The sequence below is a fragment of the Poecilia latipinna genome, unplaced genomic scaffold (assembly GCF_001443285.1).
Source record: "Poecilia latipinna isolate Pla-1442-1.1 unplaced genomic scaffold, P_latipinna-1.0 Scaffold1, whole genome shotgun sequence".
Lineage (NCBI taxonomy): Eukaryota > Metazoa > Chordata > Actinopteri > Cyprinodontiformes > Poeciliidae > Poecilia > Poecilia latipinna.
Window position 1 is genome coordinate 867,704 of NW_015112617.1, and position 18,373 is coordinate 886,076.

The following is an 18,373-nucleotide window of genomic DNA, read 5'->3' on the forward strand; positions in this document are numbered from 1 at the left end:
ACAGTATGTCTTAGCTGGCAATCTAAGGAGGCAATAACACAACCTTAAACATTTTAAAAGTCTCACGAGGAAGCGCTGTATTATGCCTACACCAGCCTAGGTGTCATTGCAACCTAACGCAGCTCCCATGCAATAGCGAGCAGCCCCTCGATGCCCCCCTCCCTCTCTGTATCTCTCTCTCTTTCGCTCTCTCTCTATCTTTCTCTCTCTCCGCCCCTCATGTGTCTACATTTCCATCCCATGGCCGTCTCTAGGTGATTTAGCGCCGCCAGTCTCAAGCAGGTATCCAACATGGCGATCACGGGGAGCGGATCTCTCGCTATTTCTTTCTCTGCTTTCATGATTTTGGCGGCGTTTCTTCACAAAGGTGAGTTTTTTCCCCGGTTTTTATTTTTTCCTTCTTTCGCCGCCTTGTGATAGAGAATTACTCGTTCACAGCAATCAATGAACCAAACCAAAAATAATAATAAAAAAACGGAGGGACAAGCGGAGTATAGAGCTGCCAGGGAGAAGTTGTTGGTGCGTATGCGTGCTGGATGCGCACGAGCTTCCCCCTTGAATCTCAGCATCACTTACTAGTTTGTTTAATACTAAAAAAGCTGTTGTTGAAGACTTGTATTGCCGCTTGTGTCGTATTTTTATTTTACATTTCTTAACTGCCGAACGCTCCAGGAGTTGCCATAGAGGGGGGAAAAAAGTAACAAGCGGAGATAAAGTGAGAGTAGTGAACAAACGGTGTTTTTACTCAAACGAGTGAGGCAGTGGATTTCCGGAGCATTACCGGGAGCACGCGGCTCTAGTTCCAGTTCTCTACCGCATCCTCAAAGACACACAACTCCTCCTCGCGCTTACCCCTTCAGATCTCTCTCAGGCTCTGCGCTTCAGGTGCGCTTTAAAGGAGATGGGAGAGAAGAAGAAGAAGAAGAAAAAAAAAACACGCATTGCAGCTTGTGTATCCTCTGGCCGTGGCAGCAGCTGCAGCCTGGATACATGCGAGCGCGTGTCCGCAGTCCGCACTTTCTTCTCCCCAGTCAGCCGATGAGGCTTTAAGTGAACATCTGCCATGTCGGTTTAATAAAGAAACTGCAACGATCCTAGATGGATTTTTAAGAAAAATGTGCATAACATTGCATCAGAGTTGTCAGATTTTTTTTTTGCAGACACTTTGCCAGATAGGGATGAACATGCCACCCCATAAGGGTGTTAAGCAACAGTTGGGGTGACAGGGGTTACACTTAGTGGCTTGATTATGGTCCATAATAACACATCAGTGGTGTATAGAGCAGTGCTATCTGCAGCACACACATCAACAGGTCTGTATGCATGCGTGAGTGTTATGTGTGTGTGTGTGTGTGTGTGTGTGTGTGTGTGTGTGTGTGTGGTGATTGCTCCCAAAATGAGGGTACTTGTTAAAGAAATTTTTAGACACATTTTGTTTCCGCTTTGCAGTTCATTGGTTACAAGGCTTTCATTTCACAGCTGCTGAATGTATTATGTGCCATGCTGAATAGCAGCTAAATGACATTTACAGTAACGTCTCCTTGTCACATTAATTTAATTAACCTCTTAGCTGAATAAAATAACGCATCCTGAATGGGGAATAACCTCTAGGCCCAAATACAGGGAGAGAGCTGTGTGACATATGGAATAGTATAGTAGGCGTTTTTTATTGGTACATACTTGTTGTTTTTTTTAAGCTAACCTCAGGTTAAATAAATAGTAAATAGTAGTCAAGTCAATGATTTGGAGGATTAGTTTTGCTTCTGGGGTTATTTCTCTACCGGATTTGACTTAGAGACTGACAGTTTTGGCAGTTCTTCTTAGCAGATTAGCTCAGGTTCAGTTGTATTGGGTGAAAAGAGTCTGCAAGGTTTTTCGACTTGGACTTTGAGTAGGCCATGGTGTCCAAAGTCAGTCCTCAGCAATGAATATCCCACGTTTTAGGTTTTTCCCTGGTTCAGCACGCCTGAATCAAATAAGTGGCTTGTTAAATCTGCCGTATTTTAGCAGGAATGCCTCTAAAACATGCAGGGCCCTGGGGCTGGATGTCCCCGACTCCTGGGACGCTCGGTGTTACACCTTCCAACATTCCCACAACATTGTACTGACACCATCGTGTTTCATCATGGGGATAGTTTGCGTAAGGTGCTGTGTCGCCTCGTGTTTTTCTGATCTGAACGTCATGGTTTTGTTGTTTGTGGTAGTTAATAATAGATATGAAATGCGCTTTGAAAAACTGGGCCTTTTGGATTTGCTTAAACTTTGTAATTCCTAATCTAAATACGCACGTCCTTATGTTATAAATGAAAAAGAAGTCCCAGACTCATATATTGGGAATTTGTGAATTAAGAAGAAAAGGAAGGAAAGGTATGCCTGACAGGCATAGGCCTGTTTCACCAAGGTATGTCAAGCTTTCAAAGGTCATAGCTATGATCTCTGGGTGTTTGGCTTTTGTGTTTTGATCATTTCTGAGATCTTTATTCATGTTCAAAAGGTTTTTCTGCATTTAGTTCACTTCTCCGTGTTCATTACAGCTAGAAAGTTGTTGGCGTATTAGCTTGTTCCATTGTGTTTAGTTTGGACTTATGTTCTGTTCTTTATGCATTTGGATTTATTTCTCCCAGATCGGCGTTAGCCTTTCTCTCCTTGGTTTGTCGGTTCTTTGTGCTTGGCTTAGCTTCCTTTGTGTTAATTATTCTCCTTCGCTCAGTCTGCCTGCTTGCTTTCTTTCACAGTTGTTCATAGTCGCCCCAGATAAACTCACCTGCATTCATTGTCACTCTCCTCTCTCACCTCAGTACATAAAGTCACTGGTTTTCATTGTTCTTTACTGGTGTTCTCCTGTTCTCCATGTCCTGTTCCTCTTTCTGTAATCACCATATGTTTGCAGTTTTAGTTATTAAATCTTCATGCCACGTTCATGTCTTTACTTTGGTTCTACTATTTCCCACCTCTCATTTCTTTTTCTTTTTTGAAAAGGTTTTGGCTCTAGTGGCCTTTATTTGAAAGTAGTTTGACAGAAAAGATGGATATGAGAGAGGGGGAAGACATGCGGCAAATGTTGCCAGGCATCGAACCTGCAACCACTGGCATGAGGACTAAGACCTCAATACATGGGTTGCGCTTTGCCCCTGCGCGACCACAGCACCCCCCACCTTTCATTTCTTATGGCTTAAACTCCTCCATTAAACACATTGAAGTGGCTTTGCAGTTCTTCCTTTCCCCAACTTCTTGCTGCACATTGTGCATCAGCTGGCTGAAATAAGGCCATTACATGTTGCCATCAATTACATGTAGGGATACAGTTGACAATTATTTTGGTAATCCACTATTCTATTGATCATTTGGATGATTAATCAAATAATCGGAGAAAAACATTGGCACATTGTGCTGATTTTTTATTTAACCACTTAAGCCTTTTTATGCAATATTAGAAATATGCAAATAAACAAATCAATTTGTTTTTTAAATAAGACTATAAAAAACTAAAACTATTCCAGTAAATGATTTCTGGATAGAACATGTTTACTGACAATGCAAAATGTATCTTAAATGCAAAATTTTTATGTTTTTTGTACAGTTTTGGCTTCACTACTTCTCTGAATATGTTGGTTTCTTTTCAGCAAATTGCCTATTTTTGACTGGGTACTCCACTTGACATTTAATCGATTACTAAAACAGTCAACAATTATTTCAATAATCGATTCATTAGGATTAATCCGATTAATTGTTTCAGCCCTAATTACAAGGAACACATATTTAACTTTTTGGAAATATTTCTGTGTGCAGAGAAATGAGGGACAGTGATTTTTGTGGCATCTCTTGAGGAGTTGCCACAAAATGTGAATTTTTTTCTTTCTAACTGCTGATGGGAAGCTATAAGCGAAATGTCTTTGAAGCACCCGGCTGCAGGGTGGCTACCAGAGCAAATAGCTTGACTAATTAACCAGCTGGTCTCAGTTTGTTGCACTTGTGTTACTCTGTAAAGAGGAGAATGTCAAAAGTTGTAGTACTGTGCACAAAATGCACCATGACAAACTTCAACCAAATCTAAATTTTAGCTTTGCTCTATGAATGAAGATCAAAATAAATATAACTGTTTATTTTAGCTACAGCTTAGGGTTGATTTGTAGTTTTTCTGTGTTAATTAAAAGCAGCTAGGTCATGTTATGCAATTTCATTCAAAAGGGGTATGTAAAAACGGCGACGCTGCGTCATTTTCGCTTCAAGGTTGCCGAATTGTGAGAACCCCACAACCAGCCCACGCCTGGTCCCACTTATCAAATGAGAACACGGCTCCTTCTCCGAACGTTGGCAGTCATAAAGCTAAAGAGCTGCCTCGGCTGAGCGTCCCCGTTATGAAAAATTGAAGGAAGAAAAGAAAAAAGGGACTCTTTGCATTACAACAGAGGAATCTGTTTAGCAGTGTGTCTCTCCTTCCGTGTCTCCCGGGGCCCCTGCCTGTTGTAGCGCATCAGATGGTTGAATTTCAGAGGGTTCAATGATCCCACTTATTGCCAGTTTAAAGCCATTCGTCAGGACTGAGTGATGGTGAAGTGGATCAATACGAGCTGTCATGAAGCCTCGAGGCGCCGCTGAAGGACAGGATCTCAGAGAAACAAAAGGAAACATACAGCTGTTACCGAGCTCTTGGATGCCAGTTGGCGTCTGACCCGGTGAGTGATTGACAATGTTCGGCTCAGGCTGCCTATGGTGGGGTTTGGCTTTGAAACAGACACTGCTGAAATCTGCTCACAGTGTGCCGCTCTGCCCTCAATTTGTGTTTTGTATATTTGTATTCTGGTGGGTGGTTGTCTTTTTTTGTTTTTTTTTCCTCTCTCTTCCTCTGTTATTATACAAGTTTCCCCTGTGTTTTATGATTGTCCTGTGGCCATGGTGGATGTTGGTGCCTGTGGGATGTGCTTCCAAGCTTTTCATCCATATTTTAGTTGTACATCGGAGATAAGGTCATTGAGTTGGTGGAAGTGGAGATGCGCTAAGCAACACGAAAATCCAAAAGTCTAAAACGTTAAATGTTTCTAAACCAGAAACGGGTCAGGATTTAGACTTTTAAAATTGAATTTTTTAATTTTTTTAAAAAAATGTGTTTTTTTTTTTTTTTTTTTACATTCTTGTTAAAATTATGATCACATTGTGATAGTATCAGACAGATAATCTGTGGGAAAAAAAACTCATCTGCCTTCTCCCAGTGCTCGTACTACTAACTGCAGAAGTACACCACTCAGTCAGAAACAACCAATCAGAGCCAGGAGGAGGGTCTTAGCGCTGTCAATCTTGCTCATGCTGACCTTTTCCCCCTTACTTTCTCCTACGCCACAGCAGGTTCACCACAACACAGCCTGCCACCAGTGCTAATGCTAGTTAGCGTGGCCACTGATGAGGGCGGATAAATGATTTTCCTGGAATGGGGAGTTGCACGAAGAGCAGCATTGATTGACAGCTCTAAGACCCTCCTCCTGGCTCTGATTGGTTGATTTTGATTGGGAGTTTCTTCAGACGGCAATAGTAGCTTAGGGAGGAGGAGGTGGTGTAGTTTGATCTTTCCACAGATTCTTTGTTTCGTACTATAATCCCACGACATGGTGACAGTTTTAACAAATATGAGAAAAATCTTTTTTTTTTTTTTTTTAAAAGTTACATATTGCAACATCAAGGCGCTGCTTACACGGAGCCGGCTATCAGTGAACATTTCTGCTGCAATCCGGCTGGTTGTTTACATCTTCTATAGTGAGAGTCTCTGACACCGGCACTGTTGGAAACCAGGTCTCGAGGTGAATGCTGCAGTACTCTGCAGGTGTGAACGCGCACACGAGCGGCTGTAGGGTTTATTCTATGCATGCACGGGCAGATAACAAGAAAAACAATGGCATATAGCATTGTGCTGTTTGCTTCAGCTTATCATAACTTCTGATAAGAAATGTGGTACATGAGCATTTGGTTAATCGGAGATGGGTTCCTGTTTTCTAAATGAGGTGGAAGTTAAGGCTCAAATGTGCATGCGCGTTTTGACGACGTTCTATATTCACAGCGCTGTATTGGGCCTGGCATGACAATTCCAGCTGATTCAAGGTGTCTTGGCATTGCTGTCTTAAAGTGGAGCATTTCCCCAATCGACATCTGAAAATGCCAGAAGTTTCCAGACGGCAGTCTTGTCTAACGTAGCCTAAGTTTGCATTTCAGGGAGCAAGATAGTTTTACGGACTCCAAAGGAAGTCCTTGTGTTGTTGGAAACAGGCTAACGTCAGCGTGGTAACTCAGGACGAGGGCAGAACCTTCTCGTCTGCAGGGTTCCCTCAGCTCCCTACAGACAAAAGAGAGCAACGGTGATCTTAAAGGACGGGAAGTCAAAGCACATTCTTGGTTTGTTGTTTGTCAAGGGTTCAAAGTTTGTTTGTTTTTTTGGACTTTGCTTTCTAGTTCCTTAAATATGTCGAAAGAAAGAAGAAATATGAACAAATCCAATAAAAATGCGATACCGGACCTGAGTAATGCATCACTCTTCAGCTTAGTTCAAATTTGGCAAGATTTCATCAAACAGCTCTATTAGTATCATTTTTATGCTACAGTGCTATTTTGTTAATATTAAGCTGTGCAATGCTTAATGTTTTTCAAAGACTCTATCTAGTATTTGTTGACACAATCTTGGTTCTCTGGAGTGTGGGGAGCCATGTTTTTAACTCCCAAGTAATTTTAGGTCAGATAAAAACAATGAAAATATTTATTTTAAAAGAAAGCCTGGTAGATCTGGTAGAGGTATGACCAAAAAATGAAAATGATGCAAAAAAAAAAAAACCTTGACAATTAGTAAGCTTATACAAATATGAATAAAAACCACTTTCAAAAATAGTTAGATAATCTGGGTTATTAGAAAAAAACATGTAGAAATTAAGTATGACTTAAACTCTTTTGCACAGTCCTGAGTTTCAGCATCAGTTGGGAAATGTAGGGTTTGATATACATCTCCATGCAGTTTCACTGCTCATCTGCAGCCATGCTGTCGCTTAAAGTTCTCAGATTATTTGCCAAACTTACAAATTACTTGGCTCTGGCTTGACCTATTTAATTTAAACTGCAGCTGGTGATTTTGCCCCTTGCTATTTACTCATTTTGCAGGTTGGTCTTTTCATGCTTGCAAGAAACATTTCCTATACGAGTAAAGAACTGATCATTCAAAGTAATTTTCTTCATTCATTCTTCCTGCTGTAGGGAAGCTTCTCAGAGATATTTTGGATTGACCAGGGGTCATAATCTCTCATCTTTCAAATGAGCCTAAATGAAGATCAAAACAATAACCAATGAAAATATGTTTGATTTAGAACCTTTGAAAGTACAACACATACACTTTCACCTGCTCAGTTATTTTTCTCACCCTAATTTTTTTCTTCTAAATGTTCATCTAAAGAGTTTTCTGGGGTTTTTCCACAGTGTTTCTAACCTTTGGATTGTGGTCAGGGGTCACACAAAATCGAGTTCGGCAAATTGCCTGTGGAACAGACTTTGGTCACAAAGGTAGAAAATGGAAGCAGGTTGGGTCGGAACGGAGACGTATTTGTGTGAAATGATAATTGGTGGCGAAATTGGACCTGGAACTATCATAGCTAAGTGGCTTACCAAACTTAACACAGTCGGTCTGTTGGTTACGTGGAGGAATAATAATGATGTGATGGCAGATAATAAGAGAAGGCAGACAATGCCCAGAGAAAACTTTTGTCAGGTCTTCTGTAAGTCTCAAGAAATAATGATCAAAAAAACCACCTAAAAAAAAAAAATCAAGAAAGTTTGGGATATAAGAAGACAAGACGAAGAACAACTAAAACTTTTGCACAGGAAGTAATGTTCAGGTCTGCATGAAAGCTAAGCCACATAAACCACATAACCAGAGAAGGGTTTTCATTAGTTTGAGTCATATTAATATGAAGTTCTGCTACAATGACCATCTAGTTCTCAGATCGTTTGCTGAAATTGATTTTTTATTTGCAACCAAGCAAACATCCAAACGTTGCCTGACTTTGCTTTGTGATGTAAATGAGTTCTGGTCATAGAGACATTTGGTCTTTGTGTGCTCTACGTCCTCGGTTCGTACCGACAGTTCAGACCCACCATGCGGATGTTTCTCATAACTGCTCATTTAAAGTAATAGTGTGCTTATAGTCTGGTATAAGAAAACACATGTATGTAACTCCAATTAATATTTACCAGCAGGAGCTTGCTCAATAATTATCTAAACAGGAATCTGAAAAAATAACAGTGCAAAATCTGAAAAATAATAATTAATAAATGAAATAAATGACATTTTAGCATTTTATTATAATTATTTACCTCCATCAGTCCCAATAGTGAAATATGAAAGGGTTTGTTTAAAGGTATCAAGACAAACTGATATTTCACCAACAAAACTGACAGCTGAAGGGTTAGAGTTATTGATTGTTGATAGATTCCTTCCAATCTATCAACAATCAATCAATCCAGAGTGTTTCAAATCTAATCTCCACACAGTACTGCTTTTTCTAAAATGGCTGTTTTCTCCCCACCGTCCGTATGAAAAAGCACTTATAGAACAGCGCACGGTAGATTTAATAGTGCACTTAATGGCCCATTGATATGTGGAGTATTTCATCGCCTGCACTATGAGATCACCATTGTACATCATTTGTAACAATAATATACTCTTCTATTTAAAGAAATCGGATTTATTGCTCATTAAATTTACATTAAGCTGTGCCTAATAAGCCTCCGTCTAATTGTTGGGTAATGCATGGCACTATTTTATGCGGTGGCAGCTAATCGGAGCTGCTGGAAGTGAGCGTCTGGCACGGAATTGGCAGCTGAGGCATGTAAGGAGTTTTGCCACTTGTAGCGGAGTTAACAAAGAAAGCGGTGCAGGTTATGCACCTCGGGGGTGTGCAGTTCCACTCCATCGGCTCTGACTTCTCCCGAAAAACTGTTAAATCCATGTTCTTAGCTGTAAAATGCCTTTTCTGACTCGTGTTTGTGTGTGTGTGTGTGTGTGTGCCTGCTATCAAACTTTACACTCTTTTTCACTAAGCTTGTAAAAGCACCACAGGTAATGTGTATTTGCCTCCAGGTTCCTTCTGTTTTTGCTTCGTTTTTTTTTTTGTTTTTTTTTGTCACATCCAAGTGTTTCAGATCATGAAACTCGGTTTATTATCAGACAGTGATGACTCAAGTAAATACAGAATGCAGTTGTCAAATGATGACTTCAGTTGCTCAGATTTAAAAAGCGATCCTCACCAGTTTCCCCCTAGACCTATAGCAACTGGTTGAGCTACAAACGCCACCAAGTGTTTGTGATAACTGGCAGTGACCGGCATCCTTTGGATCACCCAATTCCACTTGAACTTGAAATCACAAACGGATGGCTGGAGACGCTCTCTTATGCCACATGAAACTGACTGCGTGCTCGCCTTACAAAAAGGTCCACTTTTGCCTCTTAAATCAAGAGAAATTGTTCTCTGACGGTTTGTGGATCAAAAAGATGTCTTTTGGCAAATATGAGAGCAGGCTCTGTGTTATTTTTGGACAGGGAACGCTCCAATTAATACAAGTTTTGCCAGGCTTTCTCTTACTGTTGAACCGTGAACACTGACATGTGAAAATGAAACTTAAAAGGCAATATTTTTTTAGATTTTGTTCTCGTTTTTTTTTTTTTTTTTGGTGACCTTTCGGATGAGATATGTAATCTTGGTAGACCTGTCAGTACTGGGGAGTTTCACCACTGGTCTGTATTTAATGGCTCTCACATTAGAAGTGGCTTTGTAACTCTTTCAAGACTGATAAATGTCGTTAGCATTTCATAAAAGAAATGCTAACGTGTTGCTTTTTTTTCTCTCCAAATTTAAGCTGACTTCATGCTGTCAAACAGGTTCTTTGTAAATGATTTATCCAGATTGTAGGCAAACATGTTCTTCTACACATACGGATCGCTTTAGGGTTGTAAAACTTTCACACATAGGTGTGATTGCGGCCGTATTTCATTTTAAAAAATAGCAATGGAGCAAGAAGACCTGCTGATTGAACTTAGCCAAGATTGGATTGTGTTGTTTCCCCCATCCCCCGGTAAATTGAATCATCATTTGAAAACTTTTTTTTTTTTCCCTTATTCGATCTTTGTGTGATAAGTTTTGTTTGATGACCCAAAACATTTACTTCTTCACCGCACTTTAGTGAAAAATAAAAATAAAAAAAAGAAACGGTATGGAGGCAGCTTAAAGCAAACAGGCTGATTTTTCGTTTTTGCATCTGACCTTTTTAAAGTCCAGTGTCATATCCAGTCATTCGATGTAACATCTGACACTGGGAAAAGAAACACCTCTCGACGTTTGTGTTAAAAAAAAAGAAAAAGAAGTGAAAATCTCTTTCTATCCTTGACTTTACCTTCCTTTCAATTTCTGAAATACTTCAGTCTCATTTAAAAAAAAAAAAAAACAAAAAAAACACGTTACCCTGGATGCTGCTGGGCATAAGGGTTTTTCTTTTTTTTTTCTTTACCTTTTTCCTCTCCGCATACTAGATAGAGGGACCTCTGAGTCAATACCGTGTCATGTTGTTTTGTCAAGGTCGCCGAATACAGCGGCAAACATGCTATTACTGCGAGTCTTGTTGTTAATACTAAAAAAGGAGAAAAAAAAATATGAAAAAGGAAAGAAAAGAAAAAAGAAGTCAGAGGACATTTCCATTTGTGCCGCAGTGCCACACAGAAGGACAAAACTGAGGATGATCAAAAATCTGTCTGTCTGTGTCGAAATGTAGTAAACAGTCAATTAGGGGAAAGAGACAGATGACAGGTTCTTTTATGGTCGTGGGGACAGAAGCTCCCATTCACAGTGCTGTGGTAATGAGGAGGAGAGCTGATGTCTCTGCTTATGAATATGACATTGTTCTCTCTGTTCTGTGGATCTGAGAGACCTCACTCTATTGGCTGCGATGTTTAGACACCGACTATCAAGCCCGCACGGAGAAAAGGAGGGGGAGCAAAAAAATGAGAGAGAGAGAGGGGAAATAAAATGGAAATGCAATGATTTTGTTTTGAAAAGGGACAGAGAGTGCACATTAGTATGGGTGATGGAGCAATTACAAGCCATCATTAAGGCTCACAGCGCTGCACTTTTCCAAATGAAAAACTCCAACGGGCACATATCCACCCTAACCAGCACCACGCGAAAAATAATATTCACCATTACCAAGTTACTCAAAAAAAACAAAAAACAAAAAAAACAGTGGTGAGACCATGACATGTTGATCCCGGTGTGTGTTGCGGCCCTCACACACACACACACACACACACACACACAAACACACACGTAATGTCCAGATGCCAATAACCGCTTTTTCACGAGTGGCGGATGAGGTTCGGGTTTTGACACCATTAAACCCTCCCGTCGTTTTACTGCTTCTCCCTTATACGTTATAGGCGGGTGAGAGAAAAAAAGCAAAATGCACTGACTTGCAAATCGGCAATTACGTTCATGCGCATTAGCCGGGAGTGGAACAAAAAGCTGCATTCAAGTAGAACTTGACGTCGCATCCACAAGTGGTGTTTAAATAGGTCCGATATGAGATAAAAGAGAGCTAAATGTGAATGGAAAATAAAAAAGAGGAGAAAAGGAATATGGTTTTTCTTTAAATGGTAAGTGGATTTAATAATTTATGTAGAACCCAAAGTGCTTTACTCTATAGTCACAAACATTCATACTTCCATACATTAGTAAATAGATAATTAACATTTGTAAGCATGTTATTTGTAAAAAAAAAAAAAAAAAAAAGAAACTGTCCCCTTTTGTATACATCATTTTTTGGCAAAAAAAAAGAAGACTTTTGCCATTATTTTAGGAAATGTGACAATATATATTCTTTGTTTTAAATGTTGCTTGTATTTTTAGGTAGTAACATCTCCAAGCATGTCGAGAAACAAACGGCTTTTTCTTTAACTTTTTTACGAGTGTGCTCACTAAACTGTACCAGCGCTTCTGAATCCAAACAGTGTTAAAGACTTTATTAGAAAAAAAAAAAAACTACTTCAACTAAAGAAAGAACAAAAATGAAATTAAATCACGTTTTTCACCACAGAAGTTATTAGAGCACGTTGTAGCAAGGTAAGTTTCTGTCAAGCTTTTTTTTTTTTTTTTTTCTCTAAGTTTCAAGTGCGCACGTTTTTGGCTGAGGCACAAAGTAGGTAACAATGAAACAATGAAATTCTTCTTTTTCGTCTAATTGGTCAAAATTATCCACTGCTGGTTGCTGCTCACATGCAGCAGTTTCCAAGCAACATCATCATCATCATCCATTTGGAGTCGTGTTTCTGTCGTTCTGATGAGTCCAAGTAAAACATTTACTTTCCATTAGCAACTTATTTTTTTTGTTTCTACCCTAGTTGCTAACTCCAAACTGAAACACCTTCATCTCCCCTAAGTGCTCGTGTGTTTGCTGTTGAGTAGCCAGTTTGAGATTTATTAGAGCTTGTTTGCTGGAGCAGCGAAGAAAATGTCATCGTTCCATCCAGCGAAAGCGGACGGAAAGAGTTGGGACAACGTTGGCATTTTTGAGATTTTTGTTTTTAGATTAAATCACCAATCCAGTTCTTTCCTGGTGGATACAATTTTTCTTTTTCTATTATTTAAAGAAAAGATAAAAACTCAACACATACCAGGGAAAACAAAAACTGGATTGCTAGTTTCTATGACAGAGAATCTGTCAGAAAATGGAGGAATTTCAAAATTATCCCAATTCTTGAATCAAATCGTGTTTCCAACCTTTTTCTGTTAAGCCAAAAGGCCATGCTGCAGGGAGATGCTTTTATATGAAATTGTCTCTGATCTGCTGATCGCTAATCAGAACCTATCAAGGGAGAATTTTTAATTTCTAATCTTTGACTGATTGAGGAATACATCACTATATTATTGATAACATTCACATATCCACAGTTATGGGCTGCATCTATAAATCACCTGAAACCAACAGATTATTTGGTTTTATGCCACTGCTCTTGGTTAAAATGAGGCACGCAGCGTTTATTCTTTTATTCTTTTGTTGACTTTTATTGGAAGTTGAGGAATTATTTCGCTCGATCAAATTTTGCACTCGTTGTCTCACAGGATCGCCTCATAAAATGTGTGCACTCAACCATGTGTCGTCTGTGATATCTGAGATTTCATTCTAAGAAAACATCAGATTATGGGAGTCATCAAAGCATTAAAGTGTTCAAAATTGCATTATTCAGACCAAAGGGGGAATCAGTTAAATACTCTTAAAGCAGACAGATAAATACCAGAAACTGCTCACACACCTTCGTTTTTTTTTCTCCCCTCTATTTTGTCACGTTGGGCAAACTTGATCTGTAAAAGATTGATTATTTACTTTCAAACATCCATGCAAAGTACCCAGTAATGACGAGGCTAAGACATGTTCTTTGAGATATCTGCAAGTTTTTTTTGTGATTGCCAAAATCCTGTTAATCCAATAATCTATCTGAATATTTTTTTTGCTGAAGCTCTTTTGGCAGCAGTCTTCTTGGGCATGACTCAACAAGCTTGGCACACCCGTTTTTGGGCATTTTAAATCATTCTGCTCTGCACAGCCTCTCAAGCTCATTCAGGTTGGACGGACAGCGTCGTAGACAGCCACTTTTGGTTTTTATTTAGGTATTTCCAGTGATATTTACTTGGATTTAAGTCCAGGCTCTGACTGGGCCAATCCAGTGCGTTCACAGACTGCATCTAAATCCACTCCTTTGTTGTCTTGGCTGTGCTTCAAGTCGTCGTCGTGTTGGAATGGGAATTGTTGCCATGGTCTGGGTTATTTGTGGCTGCCTTCACTGGCCCTTTATGGTCAGAGACAAACTGCATATGAAAGCATAAGCAACTGTTGTCCGTCAAGATAGTTTTCCCGCTGTCTTAACGAGAGAACCCCGGAGCCCCAGCTTTGGGACTATTGGGTTTTTGCTCACCTCTCTGACCGATACCCTAATTGGAAGGTCACAGGAAGGTCCTGATGGCTTCAAGTTTCTTTCATTTCCAAAAAGTGGAGCCCACATTTCTTTTCAATGCTGGAAACAGTTGATGCAAGGCAAGATCGCTAAGAGTGTCGGAGGTCTAATAGGTCTCTTTTTCACTTCTCTTCTATATATTCTGTTCCAAATTATGTCCAACAAAGTTCATTTTAATCCAGGTGGACTCCAGTCAAGTTCCAGAAGCAATTTCATTTACGGTCTCTTGAAAAGAAATGTACTTGAGCTCATAGTGTCATTGAGAAGTGTTTGAATACTTATATACTTATACATTTTTAAAATCTACACTCTTCATGAAGCTAAAAAGTGAAAGTGTGCTCAAATTGGCTTCAGAATAACTAGGAATACGTTCTTGTTGTCATCTGATTTCCACTAAAGGCAAATGGTTTGAAAATATTTGGTGAAATGTTCCTTTATGTCGATTGAGGCCTAAGCTGAGATGTCCAACAAAATGACAACCCTTGACCGTGGTTGCAAACATTAAGGGTAAATAAAGGGTGATCAATAAGAGAGAAGAAAGGACGGTGTGAGAACGAAGAGGGGATCTTTAGTTATTGAGCTCTGGCTAATCCACTGCTTGAATCAAAACGAAAAGGGTTCTGGTTCGCTGATCGGCAGCTGCATATATATATATATATATATATATGAAAGTCTCAGTCATATGCAGTCGGACGTCGGAGGACAGGCCTGTTCTTACTTTACACCGTCCCGAACAATCAGTCGCTCTCGTTCTCGCCCGGGCGCTGTTTGCAAATGCATTTATGCAGGCATGAATGAAATATTATTCCCTTACACAGCAGGACACAGCCAGTTTCGGGGACAACATTACAATAGTCGGGTCCCTCCAAGTTGCTGTGTTGCTTTTTCGGCATTGCCCCCAAAAGCCCCCCTAATGTTTCTGTGATTTTATTTAACAACACACCGAGGGACGCCAGCTGGAAGGAACTCACAAATCTTAAGGAAAACAACGAAACACGGGGGCGGGGGGAGCGTTCGATAAAAAGGGGGCCGGGGAAACAGAAAGTCCGGGTTTTTTATATAAGCAATATCCCTAAAATGAATTCTGTGTGTTTTGAAGATTTATTTATGCAACGCAATTTTCCTTGTGGTTAAAATAGGCTCGTCTCCGCATCTGCATATCTGCCATAAACAACAAGCGTGTGACTTTCTTCCTCTCCTTGTGACTGTAAAATTAATATGCTGAGATATTGGTTTTCATACTAAGTTAAAACTAATAATACTAGCTCTTTTTGTTTAATTAAATTGAATAACTTATGTTTTTTCTCCGCTAAATATTGAGCTCCTGATAGTAAGGCCTATTTGTGGTTTAATTGTGTGGTTAGAGTAAAACATATCTTTGCAGATCGCTTCTTTTTACAAACAAAAACAAAGGGGCAAAATGGCTGACACCCCGTTCCAAATGAACGTTTTCCATAAGTTTCATATCAGTGATTTGAGAATGAAGTAAGGATTGACAGATTTAGAGCTAGCTGATATGTTCTTATCAAAGTGGGTCTGAGCTGTGTTAGAGAATTATTCTAGTCGTTAAAAGGTAAAAGGTCCATTTCAGTGGCCGTAAATCCCCACTTCCTTCTCTCCTGTCTTTATTATGTGGGCCATTAAGCCCCTCTATGACTTTCTCTGTTATTATTGGCATGCTAAGGGTTAATTCCTTTCACTTTGAATATGTAAGCCAATAAAAAGTGCGTTCCAAATATTTTTTTGAGATATGAATATTGAGTCGATTGATACAGTATGTACTTCTTAAAGTGAAAACAAAAATGAATTTATCTGATTTTCTTTTATTTTACGTTTTGATATCCGATCAGAGCTCCGGGTCATTTCACTCACTCACCAAATGATTTTTGTCCCAGTTTATTTCCGCGTTGCGCCTTTTAACAAACCTTTTCATATCTCCTATAATCATTATGTTTCAGTTTATCTATTTTCACAGGCAATTTGCTAATCTCAAAAGGTAAATAATAATAGAGATCTGTTCTCTTTTCAAGCGTTAACATATTTTTATGCTCAATGACTGGAAGTCCAAAACTTTGAAGGTATGAAATGTCAAAGAGTAAAATGACATGCACACCCTCCAAATATTGAAAAATATATTTTTTGAAAACCACAAGACAACTATTAATTCTGTTCCACAATATCTTTACAAGACCTACCATATGTCTTCTTAAAAAATATTAATACATTTGTTTGTTCTTTAAATATCTAAGCAAATTTGTACCTAAAAACTCTCAACATCTCCATTTTAAACCAGTTTTATGTGCTCAGCTATTCTGCACTGGTTAAATTCTCTTAGTAGTTTAATATTTACAAGAATTCTGGTGATAAATTATAACCATTTACTGATAGTTTCATATTACACCCTGTCGTTTTTGTTTTGTGGCTTTAGTCCTTTTTTGAACCAGTCAACTTTAGAAATATGACAGATTATGAAACACAAAGGAACATGAAATTTATCAGAATCACTTAGCTACACGTTTTATAATATGCTATTAATAAATCAATTTAAAATGATTAACATCAATTATCAAAGCAAAACAAAATGGCCCCTGAGACGAGTACAAAAGGAAACACTGACTCGACTGACCAAAGATGCATAATTACAAAATAGTGAATCAGTGAAATAATCAGCATCTGTGCTTATTTGTAATAACTGCCTATCCAAATTTTGAATAAACTAAATCAGTTTATTTTAATTTTATTTTTAAAAAATAGCATTCAGCTAAACATGATTATTAAAAACTCCACCAAGCAGTCAGTGTGTAAAAGGGAAATGGATTGAAATAGAACCAAATGTAGTTTTTAAAGACACATAAGATATTTTTCTTATGTGGAGTTTTTTTTTGTTTGTTTGTTTGTTTTACTTTGAATTTCTGCTTTCGGTATTAGATTCACAAAACATTTATTTTTTTTTTGCCTCTGGACGGTCGACATTTTTATTCTACCGTAAAGATGCCATTGCGTTGACAGCAACGTAACCCGGTGAAAAGCCTGCGGTCGTCTCTCTCGCCGTTTGCACTGAGGCAGTGTTTGTATCCAAGACGAGCAGAGACTGAAGGAATTCCCCTGATGAGATTTTACCAATCATGAATTGTTTAAAAAAAAAAAAAAGAAAAAAAAGAAGGAGGAATCAATAGGTGAATGGGTCAAAAACTACACTTTTGAGGCCGCTGATTTGTCTGAGTGCTTGCCAAATAACTCTGTGTGGGAGAAAAAAACAACAACAACAAAAACAAAAAAACGCTGGAATTCACACTCCGTTGCTTCGGCGCTGACGATGATGATAATGACTTCTGAGACTTAAAAGAGCAGGAATCTATCGGAGGAATCGTTTGCCTTTATGACTAATGTGGTCATGTTCTACGTAGGCTTGAATTAGACAAATAATTTAGCGCTGCTCCCATTTCTGTCATCAGCAGGAGCTTAGCTGGAGTTCGTAACGTCAGCTTGGCATCCTGACAGTGAGCCGCGCTCTTTGAACTTTCACTAGTCATAAAGTGTATTTGTTAAATGCTAAAGTACTTTGTTAAAGTCAGGAAATGGCACACAGTTAGTCTGCATTGCTGTGCCTAAGAGAAGTATTCGCACCACTCTGAACTTTTCTTTTTCACATTTTGTCACATTAGAACCACAAACCTCAGTGTGTTTTCATCGGCATGTCGTATGATAGACGAAGACAGAGTAGCACATAACCATGAAGTGGAAAGGAAATACTTTTGAAATGTTCTTCTTTTTCCCTACAACTACAAAGCTTGAAAGTGTGTTTTCAGGCATCCTGAAGTCATTGCAGGCTCAGCTTTGGTTCTAATTACACAAAGTCTTTTTAAGCATGTTTTGCACATCCAGAAGCACTTTTTTCCCCCCCATTCTTCTTTACAAAACAACCCTAAGTCAGATTGAGTAGAAAATGTGAAGATTTGAAGTGTTTCTTACATGACTTGCAAGAAACTGCAAACTTTTCTTTAGGTTTTCTTTGAGCATGACTAATAGTTGTTGTGTTGACAATTTCTCCAAACTGAGCTTTGGATCTCCAGACTATTAGATGTCTTTCTATTTGTGTTGCTTCACCACAGTCAATTTTATCGATAAATCAAATGTTTGGTTTTTGAAGATTGAATTTTTGGAAATCCAAAAAAAAATTTTTCTTTTCCATATTTCAGAGTGATGTCAGCATGACAAAAGGCGCCATCTTGTTTGACAAGCTCGTTTTAAAGCTCGTTTTACTTTGAATTCAGGTCAACTCTATGGCAACATTTATTGGACAGGCTAATATTTATTTATTTATTAATGATATTAGTTTTCCAAAAATAA

General features: G+C 38.8%; 1 protein-coding gene across 3 annotated transcripts in view; it reads left to right on the forward strand.

Moving 5' to 3' along the window:
• Positions 1 to 227: 227 nt before the first annotated feature.
• The window catches only part of cadm1b (cell adhesion molecule 1b), a 275,050-nt gene continuing 256,904 nt past the window's right edge, over positions 228 to 18,373 (forward strand). For 2 of the 3 annotated variants that reach the window (XM_015037148.1, XM_015037234.1), the window contains exon 1: positions 228 to 367. In XM_015037148.1, coding sequence (XP_014892634.1) covers positions 292 to 367 — 76 coding nt within the window. In that variant the 5' untranslated portion in view covers positions 228 to 291. The remainder of the gene's footprint in view (positions 368 to 18,373) is intronic. The other variant, XM_015037317.1, reaches the window with a different exon arrangement.